This window comes from Littorina saxatilis, linkage group LG13, assembly GCF_037325665.1.
Source record: "Littorina saxatilis isolate snail1 linkage group LG13, US_GU_Lsax_2.0, whole genome shotgun sequence".
Taxonomy (NCBI): domain Eukaryota; kingdom Metazoa; phylum Mollusca; class Gastropoda; order Littorinimorpha; family Littorinidae; genus Littorina; species Littorina saxatilis.
Window position 1 is genome coordinate 1,315,459 of NC_090257.1, and position 24,148 is coordinate 1,339,606.

Here is a 24,148-nt window from a genome sequence, read left to right on the forward strand (position 1 = left end):
TGGGCATACAGGCTTCTTGCCTCTGTTGGGACAGCAGCATCCACACACTCCGGTGGTGGCCGCTAGCTCCTCTCTCCCACTTTCCTTGGTTTTTGATTCCTCTCATCCTCCCCTCAGTTAGGGAATGAGCACAATCGATTGCCAACAGGAAGGACTTCGGTTGGCAAAGAGGAAGCAGCTACTTCTGGTTTGAAGAATCGCCCTTTGTAGCTTTTTGCCTTTTTGCCTTTTCGCCGAGCCCCCCTCTCCGACAGGGGGTGGCCTCCGGCGTCGGTTTCGTTGCTGGTTCCTCAGGGTTCAGCTTCGGAGCCGGCATCGGAATGCCTTGCCGCTCCTGCGCAGGCTTCCTCCTTCGTGCCCTTAGCGGACCAGAGGAAGTTGCCTTGGCCAGGGTCGTCTCGTAGCCGCCTGTTGGCCTTTCCCCGTCCGCGTGCACCGTTTCCGGTCACGCCGGATCTTATTTCGCTTCTTACGAAGCCGTTGAGGAAGGATTCGGTTCTGCCGCTCCATGGGCAGAATCTCCTATTCTCTGAGGAAGGGGTCTGACAACTTTTGGAACTCAGTTCCATTTCCGAGACTCTCCTGCGGGCGCTTTCTCGCGCTCTGGCAGATTCCTTGGCGCCCTTTCCCCTTAGTAAATGGCAGGACGCGGAGGAAGTGTCTCACTCCTCTCCACACTTACAAGGGTGAACGAGGCACAGATGAGGCTGTCCTCTCTGCACTATTTCCATGCGGTCTCGTGCGGAAGGGACTTGTTTCTTGCCCACTCCCGGTTTTCTGAGGAGTCGACAAGGAACATTCTCAGTTCGTCATCCTTGGTGGACGGTCTCTCTCCGGCAGCCTGGCCTCTCATGCCAGAAGCAGGGGATTGAGACCAACAGAGAACAGCGGTTCCCTTCTTTTGAGCTTCAATTTGAAAGCAGCAAAAGCAGGCCGCTCCTAAGCAGGCTATACCTAAGCGGACTCAGCCTAAGCGGCCTACGTCCTCAGCTCAGGTGAGATTGTTCCTTTCACAGCCGTCATAGGTACGCTGGGTTTTTGAAACAACAGCCGGCCTTAGGGCTTCGGGGTTTTAGCCTCGGCGGGAGCAACAGCCATTTCATCCGTTGGAGGTGGTGGTTGTTGCTTTCCTTGTGCTTGTGGCTTCGGGCTTCGACATTCTTTCTCTTTCCCAGCGTATGGGTGCTGAGAGGTCGATTTCCGTTTAAAAGGGGGTTTCTGCCTTTGGGCTTCCCCGTTTTCTCTTGCCACAAGCTTCTGGACTCGGTCCAGGTTTGTCTTTCGCCGAGTCTGACTTTGTCTTTCTCTAGCGATCAGACGCGTTCTGGTGTTTCGTCCAAACTTAAGGTTCACTTGAGTTGGCCTCGGAAGTACCATTCAGATTTTCCTGAGGGTGCATTGTCTGGGCATTGCATGTTTGAGAAGTCATTCTTGGCTTGTCACTTTTTCTCAGGTTTTTTGGCTACTCCTCCCCTTTTTGGGCAGAGGTCTAGCTAATGTTCCAGTTTTCTCGGTGCTGGCCTCTAGGCCAGCATCTTTTTCGGCGGCCAAAACTTTTGGTTTCTTACTGTGCCTGTGTACTTTGAGTACTTTGGTGCAATGGCCGGCCTACGGGCAGCAAGGCTCTCGGCCTTAGCCTGTGTTATAGTCTCCTGCCTGTCGTGTTGCGACTTTGGCAATTGGTTCTTGTGGCTGCGGATTTCGTCTCTTCCTCTTCTCCATCATGCTTGCATGATGTGAGTTGGGACGATTTCTGCTGGGTTGGGCTTCCGGCCTGGTCACCCCTTTTTCACTTGCAACTATGACTATTACTGAGAACTCTGGTCTCGGGAGGCTGACGGCTGGTTCGCTTCACGGTTTTCCGTCTTTCTTACCAGCTTCGTCCTTTCTGTTTCGGGTTTTTTGATTCATTTTCAATTACCTACAAGCAGTCTGCTCTGCGATCACGCTGGCTTTTGTCATTTTGTTTCCGGTCTCCGGTCACATTAGGATTTGGCCACTGCGGGTCCGCATTTGCGGTGCTTATGCACTACCATAGGTCGCTTCGTCCCCTTTTTTACCCCTCTCTCTGCTTTCGCAGGGATGGGCAGGGGACGACCGGTGACCGTCTCCCTTGAGTTTTGCTCATTGAGTTGGACCCTGGTACTTGATACTCAGGCGTCTCTCTCTTTCCGGTTTGGAGTTTGGTCACTCTTCCGGAGCTGACTGTTCTCTCAACGGCCTTTTGGGCCTCACTCCATCCCAAAGTTTTCTTACTTTGGCATGGTTGCCTTATGGTCTCCGTGAGGGTCGGTCCTTTTCAGGGCTTAGCCGGCAACCTTACGCACGGATCTTTTCCAGGCCATTAGCATTTCCTTCCATTTAAGGGGGGGGGGGGGGGGGCAGCTTGTCCTTCCCTCTACTTGGTCGGGTTTATCCAAGACTGGGGTCCTTTTCCGGACTGTTTTACGGTTCAGAAGATTGGAAGAAGTGCTGGGCACAGCTTACTGGCTCTCTGAGGTCGTCTTTCGCATTTCTTGCCTGAGAGACATCTCTGCTGTCAATCAGGGTGGTTCTCGGTCCGTTTCTGTCCTTTGGCAGTGGGCCAGTTCCTGGCAAGGGTTTAGAGTGAGTCAGTGGTTGCTTTCTCACGGGATCCTTTCCTGACTTTTGGCAGTGGGCCAGTTTCTTGGCAAGGGATTTTCTTGCCCTCCGCCTTGTCATAGCTTATGCTATCTTTCCCTCGGCTCGGCCCGAGCCCATTTCCAGGGCCTGGGCCTCCTCCTTGGCCTTTTTGGCCTATGGGGTTTGGATGATGTCCTGCGCACAGCTTCTGGCGCTAGGATTTTGTCTTATCAGGTTCTGCAGACATTGCTGCCCTCTGTCAGGATGGGTCTCGGCCTATTCCTTCCTTGGCGGCAGCTGGCTTTTGTCTCTCCAGAACTTTAGAGTGAGTTTGAACTTTTTGATCTTACCCACCACCTTGTTGGAGTTATCTGCTAATATGTGACTCGGAGTAAGAATATGTAATTTAATCGAAAATTTTTAATTAAATTTTCATTTGATTAATATACTTACCCGAGTCACATAGGTAATTCCCTCCCACCTTCCCCGCTTTTAGTTTCTTTGTATTCTAGAAGTCGAATGAGGGTGTCTCGTATCGGGTACGAGATCTGTGGCGTGATGCACGCTACGGGAGGCAACCCAGGGTAGCAAGCTTGCTACTTTTTTGCTTGGGTTGCTTCCCTTATACTATAGACGGGATAGCGTTTTTCAGTCAACCTAGCATCTCGACTGCGTCAATGCTAATATGTGACTCGGGTAAGTATATTAATCAAATGAAAATTTAATTAAAAATTTTCGATTTTGTGTGTTGCTTTTCTCTGGGTCTATTCATAGCAAGACGAGCTAACTCTTAAGAGTAAATGTTACTGTGTGTTAGTGCGTTTGATGTCTGTTGTAGTTACACATGCTACATGGGTTATATTATGCAAATTGTCTTTCTGAAAATGTGGTTGATTTCGGAATAGATTTTTCCATGTGAACGGAACATTAATTGTTTTTTGTGGTGGTTTTTTTTCTCCACGTGGATGGTTCATTTGTTCCATGGTCTTATGCATTTATGTTCCTATTGTGTTTGTATTACTTGATTTTATTATGCTGTGAAGTAGATTTTATGTTGTTGTAATTTGATTTTCTTTGCAGTTGATGGGAGAGGAGCCAGATCTGGATCCAGACATAACTCGAGACTTCTTTGAGAGAAACATCCTTCAGCTTGATGCTAGTCTACTTACAGAAAATGGAATCAAGTCAGTTCTGAATTTTGTTTGTGGCGTATGTTCTTATTAGTGATGCATGTTGGCATTTTAACTCCAACATGATTAAAAAAACAACTGTTTTTTTCTTGGTACCCTCCTCTCTAACGACTACCCCGCCACAACGACCCTGTTTTTTTAACCAATGTGTTTCCTTATATAGTTGTCACCAGTGTAGCGACCACCCCGCTCTAACGTCTAAGGACCGACCTAACAGCTTGTGTAACGACTTTGTCAGACCACAGGCGGAGGTATCGTTCACTGGACCACCACTATGATAGTAAGACTACTTGTAACGCATCACTGACAAACCGGTTATAACCAGTTGATTAGCATTCACCTAATGGAAGTCGCCGCGGATTTTCCTTTCGCTCGATTAGCGATTACCGGTACTTTATTAGCTCTCTTCTCTATTTGTCAGTTATTCTCCTCTTTATCTGTTCTATCGTCTTTCTTCTTCTTTTTTTTGTGTGTACTTTTGTGTTTTTGTGCCTGAAGAAGACCCTTAGGTCGAAACGTCGCTGCTATTCGTTATGTGTTCGTCATTTTAACGTGAGTACATTGCTTTTTGGTCTCTTTATTGTTCCCTCTCACGTGCAGTCGCCATTGTTTAATTACTCTCTACTCAAGACTCAGCGCTTTTCTCTTTCTTTCGCGAATCTTCGTTTGTCAACAAGTCGCCGTGACAAGATAGCGTACAGAGAAACACCAGATGTATCAGGATCTTGCGCACGCGAGATTTCGTTTTTTTGTGTCTCGCGATAGTTGGAGGAGCGAGAGCCGCCATGTTGTGTTTTCGTCTGCTCGAAATGTGCGCAAAAGTCGTAAATCATCCCATAAAAGCTTATTCCGGGCGGGACTACATGTGTGTGTTAGTTACAAATTGTGTGTGTGATATTTTTCTTCAAACTTTTTCACTTTTCTTCTTTGTTTCACTTGTCTATTCTCGGAGCCGATTTCGCCAAATACCGTACTTTCGTTTGCCTGGTTGTTTTGATTGATTGACATGATCTGATGATATTTTTTTCGACGGCGGCTAATATTGGGCGATTACGTGGCTTGTCCCAATTTTTTTTTTTAAAGTCGTGGGTGCGGCTTATAAAACGGTGCGTCTTGTAATCCATCAAATACGGTAACTCTTTTTGCATTGAAACATGCACCAGAACTGGTGGACACCATCGACAATGTCAAACATGAAATCGAAGCAGTTTGCTTGAGGAAACGGTTTCTTTTTTTAAGAAAATCTGAGGTGACTTTCTTTGTGGCCCCCTGACCCCGCCCCCTCCCTCTGTAAGGACCCCCCTCCATAAGAACCGATTTTTGTCAACATTTTCAAGGTCGCTAGAGAGGGGTTCCACTGTATCAAAACCATATTAGACAGACTTTTCCAATTAGTGTCTAAGTGGCAAGTCCTTTTCTGTTTTAAATTGATCACTTGATAGTTTACTTCTAGGATGACAAATTCTACACTGTTATTCATGCTTTCTCCCTCGTTTATGGGGATTGAATTTACCTTGTAAAGCCTGTGTGCAGCTTTCATTTTTTTCCTTGATTCTGTATCCTGTTCTTTCTATTGAGAAGAATGAGTAATTTGGACTAACATGGCCTGGCTTGGTGTGCAGCTGTTTTGAGCGCTTCTTCAAGCAAGTGAACCTAAAGGAAAACAAACTACAACCCAAGCGACGAGGGGGCTGTCTGATGGACGACATGGAGCTCATTGGTCTCGACTATCTCTGGCGGGTATGTTCTGTGTTATGTTCATATACGGCTTTTCTGAGATGCTAAAAAAAGAAGTAATCAGTAAAGAAGTAATCAGTATATATATACCCTTGTGCATCCATAGAAATTAAAAGATAATTGATTAAAAGATAAGTTCAATCATCTACCCATCTTGCTGAGTGCTGAAACTTGTATTTTTAATTGCACAATCTGCACTGTGTCTCATCAGTGCATTATTCGGGGTTGGAACATTCAGTTCACCCATGTTTACAAAAGAATTTAGAAGAGTTTGAGCAGAAAGAAAACACCTGTGAGAATGTTATAAAATGTTCAGTATTTTTGTACTTGAACGTGTATACGTGTTGCACCAAGGTGCACTGTGACAAGCTGCAATGACAGTTGTACGTAACTGTGACGCTTGTGCAGAAGCTATGACTCAAAAGAATGTTTTGAAGGTTTTTCACTTCAGTTTGAGATTTTAACGTTTCTCTTACTTCACTTTGACCAGGTTGTGTTGCTGGCGCCTGACGAAGTTGCCGACAAGGCGGTGATGCTGCTCAAGGACACGTTCACCAACCTTGGTCCTCGTCTGCAACAGAACCAGGTGGAGATTCACGAGGACTTCATTGGGTCCTGTGTGGACCGTCTCAAGGCGCTCTACGACACTGTCACGGTGCTGGAGAAAGACAAAGACAGTGCTAACCGTGTGATTCAAGAGACAATTCGCATGGTGCGCGTTCTCAACGTTCTCAAGGAGTACGTGGCCGAGTGCGACGAAGCGTACACTGAGGAGAGGGTCATTCTGCCTCTCAGCAGGTGAGTGGTGCCGTTTGTTTTATTGAGTCACTTGAGAAAATGTGACTCTATGTAATTGGTCAGTGTTAGTCTGTCCGGCCGGCCGGCCGGCCGTCCGTAGACACCACCTTAACGTTGGACTTTTCTCGGAAACTATCAAAGCGATCGGGCTCATATTTTGTTTAGTCGTGACCTCCAATGACCTCTACACTTTAACGATGGTTTCGTTGACCTTTGACCTTTTTCAAGGTCACAGGTCAGCGTCAAAGGAAAAATTAGACATTTTATATCTTTGACAAAGTTCATCGGATGTGATTGAAACTTTGTAGGATTATTCTTTACATCAAAGTATTTACATCTGTAGCCTTTTACGAACGTTATCAGAAAAACAAGGGAGATAACTAGCCTTTTCTGTTCGGCAACACACAACTTAACGTTGGGCTTTTCTCGGAAACTATAAAAGTGACCGGGCTCAAATTTTATGTGAACGTGACTCATTGTGTTGTGAATAGCAATTTCTTCCTGTCCATCTGATGCCTCATATAATATTCAGAACTGCGAAAGTGACTCGATCGAGCGTTTACTCTTCTTGTTATCTGTCTGTCTGTCTGTCCTCCTGTCTGTCTATTTGTCTGTATCTGTGAGAGCATGCATGTGTTTGGGTGTCTTGGTTAATTTGTTTCGATTGTGCTAAATGCATGGGTTGAATTTATGTTGGTCTATCTCCCTCCCTGCCTGCCTGCTTGTCTCTGTGAAAACTGATTTGTGTGGGTATGACTGTTTAGCATTAAAATGTTGGTTTATCAATAATACATAATTATTTTATGTAATAGTTTGGTTTAAACTGTTTTATTCAACGTTTGTGCATTATTTACAAAAAAACGCATATTGAGTAAACAACAACAAGCATAATGCTTATAGTGGTGTTTACAGTTTTCTAGAAGTACAATGTATATAAATGGTAATGTAATAGTTTGTGTTTTCAGCCTTTTTTTAAATGTAAGCTTGACTTATGGTCCTCTAATCTTGACAGAGCGTTTCGAGGTCGCCTGGTGACTCTGAAGGTCAGATATCAGAGTCAGGGTCGTCAGGTGGAGGACTTTGAGATTTGGTCACATCAAAATGAAACTGTGGGAGCCGTCAGGCGGCACATTCTACAGAGGGTCAAGGCCAACTCCAACTTCAAGGTCGACCTGTACGCCAACAACGAGCAGCTTGACCCCAACGATGACAAGAAGCTCATTTCAATGATTCCACTGCGGGACAAAATGGTAACTGTCGTCACTTTGTCGTCTTTATTTCTCGCTCATTTAAATGATTTCAATGTTTGTGTTGGACGATGTGTACAGCAATGTTCATATTTTAGGACATTAAAGATGTAGTGTCACAAAGTACAATGCAGCTTTGATCAATTGAATTTGTACACAAAATTCTGTGTAAAGTTAAACCTTTGAGAGAGATTGTATTCAGCCGTCCTGGTTAATAGGAACTGATTTTTAGTAGTTCTGCATGGTTTTTCTTCTTCTTCTTCTGCGTTCGTGGGCTGAAACTCCTACGTACACTCGTGGTTTTTTTGCACGAGTGGAATTTTACGTGTATGACCTGCATGGTTTTTAAATCCTACACTCTCAATTTCAGTCTGAAGTCAGCTGTGCTTTAGTTAACTTTACACAGATTACAGTGTTGTTCCCTTGCCTTGATCTTTGGTCGTTTTTTTATACTTTTTTATGCATACTTTTGTTTTATCTGACCCCTGTCCAGTCGACCATCTGATAGTTGTGATATGTAGGAAGTTTTCTGACAATCATTTTTCCTGCTAAGCAAACAGAGCCAGGACATTTGGACCTCATCCAGGTCCTTCTGAAGCTGGTAACGACACTTCTGATGGCATACAATTTTGTTCAGTATCACTGTGATCGGTTTATTTGTGTGCAGACGCTGAGTGCCAAGCTGGTCCCTGGTGGTAGCAACATGCCCAGCAGTCCTGACAGCAGCTCCGACAGCTCTGTGGGCTCTCCACACAACCACTTTGAGGGCCCCAACATTGAGGCTGAGAGCTGCCTGCCTGGAGTGGTACGTTTTCTCTTTTACTGCACAAAGCTCAGGGTTTTAGTACTCTCTCAAACATAATGTTTACAGGCAGGCAAGAACATTTTTCATTTTTATGTAATATCTTAATGGACAATAAAGTGCTGTTATTGTTATTGTTATTATGTTCAAAAGATCTTGTGGGGGAGAAACACAAGAAGTCTTGAGGAATGTTGGTGTGTGTATGAACTGGAAAAGGAACACTGGAAAACCTAGAATATTGTGTATTGATAAGCGTCCGTGTAAAGGTGCACCTCTGCTCCAGGCGTGTAACCAGGATGCAGGAAATTGTTTGGCAAGTTGTCATCTGATTGAGCAGTATTTCTGAAACTCTGTAGTTTTCTTTACACAGAGTTGGACATTAGTGGTTACTTTACATAGAAGTGGACATTAGTGGTTACTTTACATAGAAGTGGACATGAGTGGTTACTTTACATAGAAGTGGACATGAGTGGTTACTTTACATAGAAGTGGACATGAGTGGTTACTTCTGCAGGTTACTTCTCTAAGTCAGTGGTTACTTCTGTAGGTTGCTTTGTCCCGGGAAGCTTCAATTAAGATTCAAGAAGCAAGAGTTCTTCCGCTGAGAGATTTGACGCAAAGGGAAAGGAAATTGTCCTATCATTTATAGTGTTAGAGTCTGTGTATAAATGCTTTCTGTTCTTATTTGCGCAAACGTGTGTTGATTTCAGGAAATACACAGAAATAATGTTTGAGCCTGTGTCTGTTTGCTTTTTAATGTGGGGAGATTTGAAGACGTGCATTTCCTTTTGCAGATCATGGCCCAGAATGCCCGGTACACAGCCTTCCTGTTCCAGATGTCGGACCTGGGATGTCAGCTTCAGATTCCGAGGTTGAGAGACGGTGCTCGAGCCGTTCTCAAACTCATGCCTGCAGGTGTGGTGGTCTTCTGACCTTACATTTTTGACGACGCGTAAAATGTTAAAAAGTAAAAAGTCCAACTTTTTAAACAAGTCCAACAAGTATCAAGATCAGAACTAGCTTTTGTTTGCAGGAAATCTGCGAAATCTTCTCGAATTATTTATAGGTCGTTGTCTTTCAAACATCAAATTCAGCTGTAGCATTTGAGAACAAAAGGAATGTCGTTTGGCGTGGGCAGTCTGTGAAACACCTTACTTGAAATCAGCCAAAACTCGCCCGTCATTTGAGCTGAATTGCTGAACTTTTTCAGGGTCACACCAAGAACTGTGGAAAATTGCTAAAACTTGTATGGCCATTTCAGCAAATTTGCAAAAGAAAATAATTCCTGGTATCATCCCTGATGATATTATACATCCAGGTATGTGGCAATACATGTTTGACTCTACAAAAAAATGAAATGTTCATGGAGGTGGGTTTGTGGTGTTTCAGACAAGCACACAACACAGAAGTTGAGCTCTGTGTGTACGGCCGAGAATCGGGGTGAGGGCACCAACTGTCCTGGTCTGGAGGCCATGTTTTTCAACAACTCCCCCACCCAGGTGCTTTACAACGTTGAGGTGAGTCTTGATAAACTGTGTTCAGTATTCAGCATCCTTCATTCCGTCTCTGTTGAAGGGAAGCTTCAATTTCCACAGAAAAACTGAACAAAATGACAAATTCTTGTTTGTGAGATAGTGAGAGATAGAGTGTATGTTTATGTGAGTGTGCATTCTATCTGACCCTGTGTAGTACCAGTGGCTGTTGGTTAAAAATAAGAAATTTACATAGCCCCGTGGAAATCGTGTCATACTGTCATGCGTAAGGTTCATTCACACAGCTCACACAGGGCTAAATCTGGATATTGCTGAGTCATGATTTTTGTTTGGGTGAACCTGAAATATTATCCATGGTTTTTGTAATTTCTGATATTATATTTCCAGGTGTGCTACTGTATGCTCATGCCTGCTTTGGAGCCCTTGTCAGACGAAGCTTTTGAATTCCAGGTAAGAACGAAACTGTTTAGGCCAGTGGACTGTGTGCTATTATTGATGAATTCTGGAAGCAAATAAACGTAAACTGTATAGTTACATCTCACGAGAACCTGGTTACGGAAAGCTTTTGTTGCTCAGTAGCTGATTTGTACTTGAAGGTTCATTGTACTTCCTCAAACGCTGAGCTGTAGAGATTGATTGAAAATTGCCATGTTGTTTTGCAGTACAACTTTGTGCGTAGTGGTGGTGTTCAGCTGGCTCTGAACATGTTGACCAAGAACAACTTCCTGCCCAATGCTGATCTGCCCACCAGAAGGTAAATTTTGTTTTAGGAAATTGGTCCACTTTGACGGTATCTTGTATGGAATGTGTTGCATAAAGGGAGATAGACGTATTTGATGTGTTAAAAATGTGCTGTTCGCGAAGAGAGAAATAAAAAAAATGATACTGCTAACGTTCCAAAATTCAGAATAAAAAAAAAATGGTAGCTTATTGGAGCGTTGAATTATTGACAAAACAAAACGTTACATTTGCTTTTTGAGTCACTTGAGAAAAAGTGACTCTATGTAATCGGTCAGTGTTAGTCTGTCCGGCCGGCCGGCCGTCCGTAGACACCACCTTAACGTTGGACTTTTCTCGGAAACTATCAAAGCGATCGGGCTCATATTTTGTTTAGTCGTGACCTCCAATGACCTCTACACTTTAACGATGGTTTTGTTGACCTTTGACCTTTTTTTTTTAAAATTTTTTTTTAATTTTTATTTTTTAATTTTTTTTAATTTTTTTTTAAATTTTTTTTTTGAGTCACTTGAGAAAAAGTGACTCTATGTAATCGGTCAGTGTTAGTCTGTTAGTTGAAATATCATATCTCTGAAACTATTCATCGGATTTGATTCAAACTTTATAGGATTATTCTTTACATCAAATTATTTACATCTGTAGCTTTTTGTCCATCTGATGCCTCATATAATATTCAGAACTGCGAAAGTGACTCGATCGAGCGTTTGCTCTTCTTGTTTTAAATTGTTATTGTATTTTGAAAATTAGTTGTATTTGAAGATAGAAATGATACCAGAGCTACAGGTAAGAACTTTGAAGGATCCACTCCCCAGAGATTGATATCAGTACAAAGAGGTTATCTTTTGTGTGTCTTGGGCTAGTCTGCTATATTTGATTGTACTTGTTCTATTCAGGACGGCGTATCTCACAGTATTGAAGGTCTGTAAGCTGATGCTGACTACAGTGGCCCATGCCAAAGTGAGTGGCTCTTCTTGGTTTCATATCTCTCTCTCTCTCTCTCTCTCTCTCTCTCTCTCTCTCTCTCTCTCTCTCTCTCTCTCTCTCTCTCTCTCTCTCTCTCTCTCTCTCTCTCTCTCTCTCTCTCTCTCTCTCTTTTGTGTTTTTGTCGTCTGTCTCAAAATGTATTTTGGTGCATGCTTCAGCACATGGTAGCAGCATTTGCCCAAAATATTTGCCACCTTCTGATGAGCTGACTTCTAAAAAAAAATATGCATTAGCTTCATTAATATTTCTTGCAAGAGATGAATAACTTTTTTTTCTTTTTATTGGTTTTGAAAAGGTAAGAGTAGCGCGACTCTGTTGCTACTAGCTTTCCACTGGGAGGAAGCGACCCGAATTTCTCAGTGATGAGAAAGATTTGAAAATGAAATAAAGTGTTGTGATATCAGTGCGCCTGTCCTCAGGTCCAGGTGGTGGTGGACGCTTGCAACGCCGAGTCCCAGAGTCCCCAGGTGACGGCCCAGGAGCACCACCAGGCGGCAGCACTGCAGCAGGCCCTGCACTTCATCCCCACGCCGGAGTCTGAGTTCACGCTGCGCGGTGTGGCGTCCAGGCTGGGTCAGCACATGGGCGAACAGGTGAGGGAATCTTGCTGCAAGGAGGTTGTTTTAGTACTCAGTGTCTGGGTGAGATCTTCGCTCAGATTGGGTTAATCAATGCTTTATTTCCATTTACTTAGACATGAAATTTACATACATTTATGGATATGAAATTAAGAAAAGCCGACAGCTTATGGTGGTGTCTTCAAACACATTTTGAATCAAAAATAAGTAAGCAAATGGCAGACAGATACATCAGATGCAAAAACATGCAAAAAGTCAGAGATGAACACAAACATATGATCCAAATTAAGTAACTCAGATTGTGAAGACTTTTGACCACTTACATGTTGTTAAGATAGATGAAAAAAGAATGCTTTAATGATAAAACTGCTGAGATGGCGAAGAATTTTGACAGCTAGTGCTTCAAGTTAAAGGCAGAGTAAGCCTCCCGTAAACCATCACAGATACGGTCAGGCTTTTACACACAGTACAAACACCCTTTCATTTAAACACTCACCAATTGAGAACATCCTAGGTGCCCTCCGTAAAGAGCGAACAATTTTCAAAGAATTTATTTTTGCGTGGTTTATCTTACCCCTGAGCCATCGTGAACCCGTGTGATCCAGTTTTCCCTTTTCACAATGCAGTCGTCATAGTTAGTCATTTGAATGCGACTCGACGTGAGCTTATCTACAATAGCACGTTTTTTTATGCACGAAACAACGGCTGTGGTTCACAAGAACTCTAGCGTTGGCTTTTGACTGTTGAGAGGAACGGCGATTTGCACTGATAAACCGGCCGTCGTCTGCTACGACCCTTGCGTGACCCTGCTTCCGGGCTTTTCTTTTTTTAAACTTTCACAACTTCGAATTGTTCTGATCTTGTCTTGATGAAAAACGAATTCTTTTATGATTAAAGAATGTTTGTGTAACAAGCTGTCAATTTATTATTTAGATTTTAAAAGCCTGTCTAGCGCAAAAACGAGGCGCCGTTGTTGTTAACGGAACAAGTCTACGAAAATAAATTCTTGGAAAATGTCTCACGCTCGACAGAAAGCAGCCAGGATGTTCCCGTTCGGTGAGCGTTCAAATGGAAGTATGCTTGTACTGTATTTAGACGCTCGGGGAGCTCTGTGATGGTTTACGGGAGGCTTACTGTGCCTTTAATATGCATACATAAAAAAAGATAAAAAGTATTTGAGAGGACATAATTTAGATGGTAAAAACTGTTGACAGTGCACATGCTTGAAATTAAAATCACGGAAATAATATTGCTTTTGACCATTGCTTGATTAGAAAAAATCGGAACTTTGTTGTTTGCAGGCGACGTACGTGATGCCGGACCTGAACACTGTGAAAGCGATACAGAAGATAGCGTGGGCGGCCAGCAGTTGTTCCCTGCATCTGGTGCACGCCTCCATAGAGGACATCCACAAGGCACACGAAAAGGTCAGGCATTCTCCACAGAGAGAATATGCTTTGTATTTGTTGTGGTTACATGTGTGTATACATGTGAATGTCTGTATTTTATTAGCTGTGAGTCAGTTGATCCGTTACTGTTACACTTCTCTTTCATCGCCTGATGTTTATAGTCTAAGAAACGTTTGCTATGGTGCTACCTTGTGTAGTATGTTGTTTTATAATGCTTAGCCTCTTAGTAATGGGGAACTTATGTGAAACTAACCTTTTTCTCTCTTCCCCCCGCGGGTTAGGGGGAAGAATTTACCCGATGCTCCCCAGCATGTCGTAAGAGGCGACTAACGGATTCTGTTTCTCCTTTTACCCTTGTTAAGTGTTTCTTGTATAGAATATAGTCAATTTTTGTAAAGATTTTAGTCAAGCAGTATGTAAGAAATGTTAAGTCCTTTGTACTGGAAACTTGCATTCTCCCAGTAAGGTCATATATTGTACTACATTGCAAGCCCCTGGAGCAAATTTTTGATTAGTGCTTTTGTGAACAAGAAACAAGTTGCTCTATCCCATCTCCCCCCTTTTCCCGTCGCTATATAACCTTCGTGGTTGAAAACGACGTTAAACACCAAATAAAGAAACCTTTTTCTCATGGTGACTGGTATAACCGTTGGACTTGAACTGGTTCATAATGCTGAATTTAGTCTGAGATTTTGTGACACGTACTTCCCCTTTGCTGGTAATCACTACGACGGTTTTGCGTAATCATCGAAGTTGAACTTGGACATTTATCCTTAGCTGCTAGTAAACTATGATATTTGCGTAACGGACATTAGTTCACTGTTGTGTTAGCATCGCGGCATGTTGGCTCTATTTAATGTTTTAGCGTATAAACATAAAGTGTTTACTGACATCAGTGTGAACCAAGAAGAACTAACATCAGTTTGCGGTTTTTGTTCAGCCTAAGGAAGCAATCCACACAGACACTGAGGATATAGCAGTGGCGAGGGAAGCCCTGGAGACGTTGACAGTTTGCCTGGCCCTCTTCCCAGCAGGCATCGACGCCCTTCACAAGGACAAAGCATGGCAAGCCTTCGTCATTGATCTGCTACTCATCTGTAAGACCAAGTGAGTGGGGGCACTTTTTCCATTTCTTCAGGTAGTATTTTTTTTTGGGGGGGGGGGGGGGGGGGGGAATAGACCTTTTCAAATTTCTGAGCAGCTCTCGCAAGATATTCTTGAGACACGCTCTTTGTTATGCTTAGGAAGTCGCGAGAACTTTGTATTGCAGCTCTTGCGAGATAGCTGTACCACATTCTTTGCTATGTTTCAAAGTTTGCGAGAACTTTTAATAACGACAGGGTCTATTCTGTCCAATCTTGGGGTATGCATGTGGCTGTGTCTGAAGGTGGAATTCTGCCAATTCATGATCATTCTGGCAGTTGGTGATCATTCTGCCAATTGGTGATCATTCTGGCAGTTGGGTGCCGAAGGAAAAATCTGAACCAAGCCCATGAAAACCTTTATAGAGTTATTTCTAAACTTGATATCTTGAAAGAAAAATTGAAGGAAGAAAACAGTTCATGAGTTGGTCCAAATTATTTCTGTCAGGTGTGAGAGTCACAGGAAATTGGATTTAGAAGTGAAAAATCTGTTTTCCAAAATGTTGATATTTTGATGCTTTGTGTGGCAGTCGCTCAATACGGATGTGTGCATCAGACCAGTTTTTCCTGATGGCAACGAAATGTCTCAACAACAACGTGCCGCTCATTTTCATCATAACTCTGCTCTTCACTGTTCTACAGGTGAACATTTCTTTCTATTTTTTTCTTCTTTTTTGGGGGGTGGGTGGGGGGGTGGGTGAGTGAGTTGAGGAGTCGCAACTGCACAGTAGTTAGTCTCATTTTGAATAGAGTGCTTTTGACTTAAGTATCAATCAATCAATCAATGAGTCTTATATCGCGCATATTCCGTGGGTACAGTTCTAGGCGCTCTGCAGTGATGCCGTGTGAGATGAAATTTTATACGGCCAGTAGATTGCAGCCATTTCGGCGCATATTTACCTTTCACGGCCTATTATTCCAAGTCACACGGGTATAGGTAGACAATTACTAACTGTGCCTAAGCAATTTTGCCAGGAAAGACCCTTTTGTCAATCGTGGGATCTTTAATGTGCACACCCAATGTAGTGTACACGGGGGGAGGTTCGGACACCACAGAGAGTCTGCACACAAAGTTGACTCTGTGAAATAAATTTCCGCCGAACCTGGAATCGAACTCACGCTGACAGCGGCCAACTGAATACAAATCCAGCGCGCTACCAACTGAGCTACATCCCCACCCCATGAAGAATGTCCAGGGTTGTTTCAATAGTTATTAACATACTTTTCTTGATTTTGTCCTGCAGTCCACAGCAAAAGAGTATGCGAAACAGTCACATGATTACTTCAGTCTCCTCTGCCGGTGAGTCTTTGAACTTTGTCCTAGGTTTTGTAGTCGGTGGTGGTCGTCGGCTGTGTCTGTTGAATTTAAACGGGAGCATTTTGTAGTGTTGTAGAAGAAGATGTTTGTGTGTGAAGTTTACACTGCGTAATGTAAGACTGTACTGATCAGTGTTGCATTGTGTTACAGGTTACTGAGTTACGCGGCAGGCAGCGAAGCGCCATTGCCTACGTCAGAAACTTTGCTCAACAATGAGATACAGTGGTTGAAGAAAGTGCGGGTAAGATAGTCTGCTTGTTAGTAATTCATCTAGATGTTTTGTGTGTTCATTTTGTTCTTCAGTCTGTGAGCTTGTCTGCATGAAGCTATTATGTGATGGAGAAAGTTTAAAAAAAAATGGTGAAGATGAATTCCCACACCCCAACCCCAACCCCAACAACTCCCTGCGAAATGGTGTCCCAAGTTTCTTGCTTTTTAGAACCCAATCTAGATACTTCTGGAGCTATTTTATTATCGCAAGACACCGCCGGGATGGGGAGGGAATGGACATGTAGTCAAAATGTGTATGATGTTCAAAAACGTTTACCACTGAGGAAATATTGCTGTGCTTTCGTGGGTTCACCTCCTTTACACACTGGAATTTGTTATGAGTGGTCCTTTTACATGTTTCACCCTTTTGTACCCCACCATTAAAGTAGAGTTGAACCCTCATAAGCCTTGACAACATTGAGGAAAAACAGGTCTTAAAGGGAGAGAGTGTAAATGGAGGGGAACTTACAGAGGCTATCAACAGGAAATCTGACAAATCTAGGTCCTGAAAGGGTGGGGAGTCTGTAAATGGAGGTGAACTTACAGAGGCTATCAACAGGAAATCTGACAAATCTAGGTCCTGAAAGGGTGGGGAGTCTGTAAATGGAGGTGAACTTACAGAGGCTATCAACAGGAAATCTGACAAATCTAGGTCCTGAAAGGGTGGGGAGTCTGTAAATGGAGGTGAACTTACAGAGGCTATCAACAGGAAATCTGACAAACCTAGGTCCTGAAAGGGTGGGGAGTCTGTAAATGGAGGTGAACTTACAGAGGCTATCAACAGGAAATCTGACAAATCTAGGTCCTGAAAGGGTGGGGAGTCTGTAAATGGAGGTGAACTTACAGAGGCTATCAACAGGAAATCTGACAAATCTAGGTCCTGAAAGGGTGGGGAGTCTGTAACTGGAGGTGAACTTACAGAGGCTATCAACAGGAAATCTGACAAATCTAGGTCCTGAAAGGGTGGGGAGTCTGTAAATGGAGGTGAACTTACAGAGGCTATCAACAGGAAATGTGACAAATCTAGGTCCTGAAAGGGTGGGGAGTCTGTAAATGGAGGTGAACTTACAGAGGCTATCAACAGGAAATGTGACAAATCTAGGTCCTGCAAGGGTGGGGAGTCTGTAAATGGAGGGGAACTTACAGAGGCTATCAACAGGAAATGTGACAAATCTAGGTCCTGAAAGGGTGGGGAGTCTGTAAATGGATGGGAACTTACAGAGGCTATTAACAGGAAATGTGACAAATCTAGGTCCTGAAAGGGTGGGGAGTCTGTAAATGGAGGGGAACTTACAGAGGCTATCAACAGGAAATCTGACAAATCTAGGTCCTGAAAGGGTGGGGAGTCTGTAAATGGAGGGGAACTTACCGAGGCTATCAACAGAAAATCTGACAAATCTAGGTCCTGAAAGGGTGGGGAGTCTGTAAATGGAGGTGAACTTACAGAGGCTATCAACAGGAAATCTGACAAATCTAGGTCCTGAAAGGGTGGGGAGTCTGTAAATGGAGGTGAACTTACAGAGGCTATCAACAGGAAATCTGACAAATCTAGGTCCAGAAAGGGTGGGAAGTCTGTAAATGGAGGGGAACTTACAGAGGCTATCAACAGGAAATCTGACAAATCTAGGTCCTGAAAGGGTGGGGAGTCTGTAAATGGAGGGGAACTTACAGAGGCTATTAACAGGAAATCTGACAAATCTAGGTCCTGAAAGGGTGGGGAGTCTGTAAATGGAGGGGAACTTACAGAGGCTATCAACAGGAAATCTGACAAATCTAGGTCCTGAAAGGGTGGGGAGTCTGTAAATGGAGGGGAACTTACCGAAGCTATCAACAGGAAATCTGACAAATCTAGGTCCTGAAAGGGTGGGGAGTCTGTAAATGGAGCGGAACTTACAGAGGCTATCAACTGGAAATCTGACAAATCTAGGTCCTGAAAGGGTGGGGAGTCTGTAACTGGAGGTGAACTTACAGAGGCTATCAACAGGAAATCTGACAAATCTAGGTCCTGAAAGGGTGGGGAGTCTGTAAATGGAGGGGAACTTACAGAGGCTATCAACAGGAAATGTGACAAATCTAGGTCCTGAAAGGGTGGGGAGTCTGTAAATGGAGGGGAACTTACAGAGGCTATTAACAGGAAATGTGACAAATCTAGGTCCTGAAAGGGTGGGGAGTCTGTAAATGGAGGGGAACTTACAGAGGCTATCAACAGGAAATCTGACAAATCTAGGTCCTGAAAGGGTGGGGAGTCTGTAAATGGAGGGGAACTTACCGAAGCTATCAACAGGAAATCTGACAAATCTAGGTCCTGAAAGGGTGGGGAGTCTGTAAATGGAGCGGAACTTACAGAGGCTATCAACTGGAAATCTGACAAATCTAGGTCCTGAAAGGGTGGGGAGTCTGTAACTGGAGGTGAACTTACAGAGGCTATCAACAGGAAATCTGACAAATCTAGGTCCTGAAAGGGTGGGGAGTCTGTAAATGGAGGTGAACTTACAGAGGCTATCAACAGGAAATCTGACAAATCTAGGTCCTGAAAGGGTGGGGAGTCTGTAAATGGAGGTGAACTTACAGAGGCTATCAACAGGAAATCTGACAAATCTAGGTCCTGAAAGGGTGGGGAGTCTGTAAATGGAGGTGAACTTACAGAGGCTATCAACAGGAAATCTGACAAATCTAGGTCCTGAAAGGGTGGGGAGTCTGTAAATGGAGGTGAACTTACAGAGGCTATCAACAGGAAATCTGACAAATCTAGGTCCTGAAAGGGTGGGGAGTCTGTAAATGGAGGGGAACTTACAGAGGCTATCAACAGGAAATCTGACAAATCTAGGTCCTGAAAGGGTGGGGAGTCTGAAATTGAAGGGTCTTAAAAGGGGGGTTTTCACTGTAGCCTTGGTGTATTTTCTGATGAATAATACCCACAAAATTGCTTGGACAGGACCAGACACTGAAGGCAGGGGAGGTACAGGTGGACGAAGCATTGCTCGAAGGTCACCTTGGCATCACACGCGAGCTGCTCGCCTTCACCAGCTCGGAGAGAAAGTTCAACATCGGCTCTGAAAACGGAGGAGCCAATCTGATCAGGGTCAGTGGTTTACTTTTGTATCTGTTTTGTGAAAATTGGTTCGTTTGTGAAAAAGGGTTTGTGAACATTGATCTGATTTGATGTTATTGCAATTTTGACCATTTTTTGTTCCTGCCAATTGGTCACTGATATATGCTATCTTGGTCACTGATATATGCTATCTTGGTCACTGATATATGCTATCTTGGTCACTGATATATGCTATCTTGAAGGGTTTGTACATGCTTTAGGCATACTCCAGATGTAGCTTCGTAGAAGTAACGTCACATACTGAAAAAAAGTTTAAGATTGATTCGGTGTGTCGACAAAGCTCACAGGGGCACTTGGAAAATTATGACCCATGCTTTGTTTGGTTAGTATCTGGACTGACAGGCCTACTTGTATGTTTTTATGAGATAGATTGGAGGAATATTTAATCTAGAACGTTTCTCTTGGTTTTACTGTTCAGGAACTAGTGGAAGACTTCATCTTTCCAGCGTCCAAGATCGTCCTGCAGTGCCGCAAGTCCCAGGGCGAGTTCCCTGCAGAACAGATGGTGCCGGTGTGCTCGTCTTCCCTGACTGTCATCGCTGCCTTCGACCTGCTGGTGGCACTGTGTACAGGCTGCGTGCAGAACCTCAAGTTTCTCGCCTCCATGCTCATGGAGATGTACTACACCAGTAAGTGTACTTCTTACAGCAAGACAGAGTGTTGGAGGAAATTGACGCATTTGATGAAAATTGATGAAATCCGAACGTAACTGTCGGATTTTTATTGGTTTTGGAGGTTGCTTTCCCTTCTTTTTCCTTGCTTTTTTGTTGTTGTATAGAAACACTGAGGCAGACTACACGTGACATTGTAGGCTTGCCTAATTGTTTCTATGGAAACAAGGAAGAACAACTCTTCCACAACCAATATAAACTTCAGACCTGGAAACCCATATGATTTCGCCGTATTTTGTACGCTTGATTGTCTAGAATACAATCAGTACGGTCAGTGGAAAGAAAATACGACAAGAAACATTCCTAGACTACTTTTCTTCACAAGCGCAATATCCCAAAGCCGATCCAAAATGTTGACACGTGATTAGTGTTTGTCAATAAACATTGAAAGGAGAATTTTATTTTATTTAAAAAAAAAAAATTCTATATGTAACGCAGTTTATTACACCCCCGGTATAGGGGTGTGTATAGGATTCGGTCGATGTGTTTGTTTGTGTGTTTGTGTTCGCATATAGATCTCAAGAATGAACGGACCGATCGTCACCAAACTTGGTGAACAGGTTCTATACATTCCTGAGACGGTCCTTACAAAAATTGGGACCAGTCAAACACACGGTTAGGGAGTTATTGGTGGATTAAGATTCTACAAGGACTTATAGAGGGACATATTAATGGTCAAAGGGAAATAACCTTCTCAGTTGGTGGCAGTGAGAATGGTAAGGACAGGGGTGTTTTTCCTACCTCGGAGGAATTTCTTGTTTCCTTTAAATTCAGAACAAAATGCAGTCGGGAAACCCCAATAAAAATAATATTTGATAACAAAAAAGTATTTTTTATTATTTTTGTATTTGCAAAACGTATTGGCAAACTTAATAAACGGTGCGACGGACGCGTGTGAAACATGTAACTGTTTGAATCATGGATGTTCCGATGCTGTGTGGAGTACGCTCATTTTTCTGAAAATACACCAAGTTTGTTTGAGAATATTCCAAGTGACAAACAGGGGTTCACAGGTCTGAAACTTGAGTTATATCCGATCATCGTGTATTCTAGAGGAATGCCCCTAGCAACCCGTATGTAAGATAGATCCTAATTGTTGAGTTGAGGTGATATATTTGAAAGAAATATCAATACTTGCAGAAGAAAATGGAAATAGCAAAATGGTCGTGGTTAACAAAATAAGTAGATCTTGAACGAGAGATTGCAAGTGAAAAGAGGAACAATTGAATAATTTTGTATTTGTTTGTCTATGTTGTGGTGATTAAATTTTGGTTGTTCATGATTTTAAAATAAGTATTGAGCAAAATTGTGGAACAACACACAACTCATACACATTCTGTACTTTAGATCTTCCATCAGACATTGTGCAAGACTCAACTCAGATATAAAAATGAATGGCACTAAAATGACAGCCTCTGAAATAAAATCGTTTCGCTTTTCAGATGAAACGCCCTTGTCAGAATGGGAATACGTTCCTCCAGTTGGCCCTCGACCTCACAGGGGCTTTGTGGGATTGAAAAATGCTGGTGCCACTTGCTACATGAATTCCGTCTTGCAGCAGGTAAGTTTAAACTTTCATAGCTTATGTAGACTTCATACGGTATTGTCATGTTAAAAAAAGTGGGTTTTTTCTAAATCTATTGGGATCAGGATATAATAAACAAGTAAACAATTTCTGGAAGTAACTCGGTCAGAGTGACACGGTTGGCCTAGTGGTAAGGCGTCCGCCCCGTGATCGGGAGGTCGTGGGTTCGAACCCCGGCCGGGTCATACCTAAGACTTTAAAATTGGCAATCTAGTGGCTGCTCCGCCTGGCGTCTGGCATTATGGGGTTAGTGCTAGGACTGGTTGGTCCGGTGTCAGAATAATGTGACTGGGTGAGACATGAAGCCTGTGCTGCGACTTCTGTCTTGTGTGTGGCGCACGTTATATGTCAAAGCAGCACCGCCCTGATATGGCCCTTCGTGGTCGGCTGGGCGTTAAGCAAAAAAATAATAAAAAAATAGAAAATCGGTCAGAGTTGTTGCAGGCTTGCGACCACACATTAGCGGCTACGTGTAGGTCACTGATCATGGAGGCAATAGATCATGACAAAGATTGAATGGTTAGCTCCTATGTACATTTTTTTTTTTTTTTTTAAGAAAAGAGCGTCATATGGAGCGGACACTGCCCTAAAACGCACATCGGAGCTCATTTTTTAAAAACTTTTTGTTGTAGACGTTCAGATGTAGATATATGCTCCATTACAAAAAAATGATGAATACCCCTACCCGTCTACCACTCAGAAGAAAGGAGGAGAGAAATTTCTCACAGTATTTTGGTGAGGAAGGATGAAGTATCAGCGTGCTTGCTTTATGGTTTCAGCTGTTCATGATAGAGCCTCTGCGGCGAGGAATTCTGGGGGTCGACGGGGCAGCGGACAACATCGAGGAGGAACTCCTGAGCGACGACAAGCCTGAGAGCGAGGTAGAGCTTTTTCAAATTAGCCCAGAGGGTGGATCTAGAATGCCTGCCTCAAATGTATTACCTCGTTTCAAGTCTGTTTGAAGCAGCGGAGAGACTGGGTGTGTACAGTGGAACTCCCCTGGTAAGATCTCCCAAATTGAGACTTTCTCCTTGTTAAGACCTTGACTTTTCACATTTCATAACATCAGTAAATTTTCCTCCGTTTTAAGACTCTCCTAAAACTTTTAAGACCTGATTTTCTGAGAATTTGAGGTCTTACAAGGTAGGTTCCCACTGTATTGTCATGAGTTTGGAACACGACCTCTGGTACTGAAAGAAGATGACAGATTTTATATTCACTCAGTGAAGCCGTGAAGCTAACACAGGGCTTCATCGGGATAATGCCGTATGTGTTTTCAGTGGAGGAGAAACATCTGAGAAACGAAGGGAAGTAAGAGGTCTATAAATGCATGCAATAGAGGAGGTGAGAGTCATGCGGCACCTGAAAGAATAACGAGCATTGGAATGAACAAGCGACTTTCATCCTTTTATTGAGTCACTTGAGAAAATGTGACTATGTAATCGGTCAGTGTTAGTCTGTCCGGCCGGCCGCCCGTAGACACCACCTTAACGTTGGACTTTTCTCGGAAACTATCAAAGCGATCGGGCTCATATTTTGTTTAGTCGTGACCTCCAATGACCTCTACACTTTAACGATGGTTTCGTTGACCTTTGACCTTTTTCAAGGTCACAGGTCAGCGTCAAAGGAAAAATTAGACATTTTATATCTTTGACAAAGTTCATCGGATGTGATTGAAACTTTGTAGGATTATTCTTTACATCAAAGTATTTACATCTGTAGCCTTTTACGAACGTTATCAGAAAAACAAGGGAGATAACTAGCCTTTTCTGTTCGGCAACACACAACTTAACGTTGGGCTTTTCTCGGAAACTATAAAAGTGACCGGGCTCAAATTTTATGTGAACGTGACTCATTGTGTTGTGAATAGCAATTTCTTCCTGTCCATCTGATGCCTCATATAATATTCAGAACTGCGAAAGTGACTCGATCGAGCGTTTGCTCTTCTTGTTAAGGAGAACCATGAATGAAAATGATTTGTGTGCAGACCAACATTGACCTCGGCGACGAGGAGCGCAAAGACGAGGAGAAGGGGAGTCGGGAGGAGGAGCGCAAGGACTACAACCTGGGAGTGCTGCGACAGGTGCAGGTCATCTTCGGCCATCTGGCCGCCAGCAAGCTGCAGTACTTTGTGCCCAAGGGATTCTGGAAACACTTCAAGTCAGTGGCTTGCTTGCTCATTTGTTTGGTGGACTTGTTGGTTGGTTGGTTTTGTTTCCTGTGTGGTTCCCAGACTAAGGTCAACAGGTCAACAGGTCAGTTGGACCTGAACTGAAAATATGTGTAAGTCTGAATGTCCTGGCTACAAGAACTTTTTTCAGTCAGGAGAGCTCTTTCATGTCAAAACTAATGGACAGTTGACTGCCCATGAGTCGGAACAATATGTCGCATCAAAAAAGTATCTGTGTCAATGATCGAAGACTGAAGCCTGACAACAACACTGCATTTCTGTTCTATTTGTATGTGTCTA

The 24,148-nt window shown here is 43.3% G+C and overlaps 1 protein-coding gene across 4 annotated transcripts in view; it reads left to right on the forward strand.

Moving 5' to 3' along the window:
- The window catches only part of LOC138946235 (ubiquitin carboxyl-terminal hydrolase 9X-like), a 72,078-nt gene that overhangs the window by 24,031 nt on the left and 23,899 nt on the right, over positions 1 to 24,148 (forward strand). For all 4 annotated transcript variants that reach the window (XM_070317762.1, XM_070317764.1, XM_070317763.1 and 1 more), the window contains exons 20-40: positions 3,685 to 3,788; positions 5,417 to 5,534; positions 6,022 to 6,329; positions 7,342 to 7,579; positions 8,244 to 8,381; positions 9,173 to 9,293; positions 9,768 to 9,895; positions 10,259 to 10,321; positions 10,534 to 10,625; positions 11,503 to 11,566; positions 12,013 to 12,186; positions 13,473 to 13,598; positions 14,521 to 14,687; positions 15,253 to 15,364; positions 15,967 to 16,022; positions 16,191 to 16,281; positions 19,246 to 19,392; positions 19,841 to 20,051; positions 21,536 to 21,654; positions 22,458 to 22,559; positions 23,666 to 23,838. In XM_070317762.1, coding sequence (XP_070173863.1) covers positions 3,685 to 3,788; positions 5,417 to 5,534; positions 6,022 to 6,329; positions 7,342 to 7,579; positions 8,244 to 8,381; positions 9,173 to 9,293; positions 9,768 to 9,895; positions 10,259 to 10,321; positions 10,534 to 10,625; positions 11,503 to 11,566; positions 12,013 to 12,186; positions 13,473 to 13,598; positions 14,521 to 14,687; positions 15,253 to 15,364; positions 15,967 to 16,022; positions 16,191 to 16,281; positions 19,246 to 19,392; positions 19,841 to 20,051; positions 21,536 to 21,654; positions 22,458 to 22,559; positions 23,666 to 23,838 — 2,852 coding nt within the window. The remainder of the gene's footprint in view (positions 1 to 3,684; positions 3,789 to 5,416; positions 5,535 to 6,021; positions 6,330 to 7,341; positions 7,580 to 8,243; positions 8,382 to 9,172; positions 9,294 to 9,767; positions 9,896 to 10,258; positions 10,322 to 10,533; positions 10,626 to 11,502; positions 11,567 to 12,012; positions 12,187 to 13,472; positions 13,599 to 14,520; positions 14,688 to 15,252; positions 15,365 to 15,966; positions 16,023 to 16,190; positions 16,282 to 19,245; positions 19,393 to 19,840; positions 20,052 to 21,535; positions 21,655 to 22,457; positions 22,560 to 23,665; positions 23,839 to 24,148) is intronic.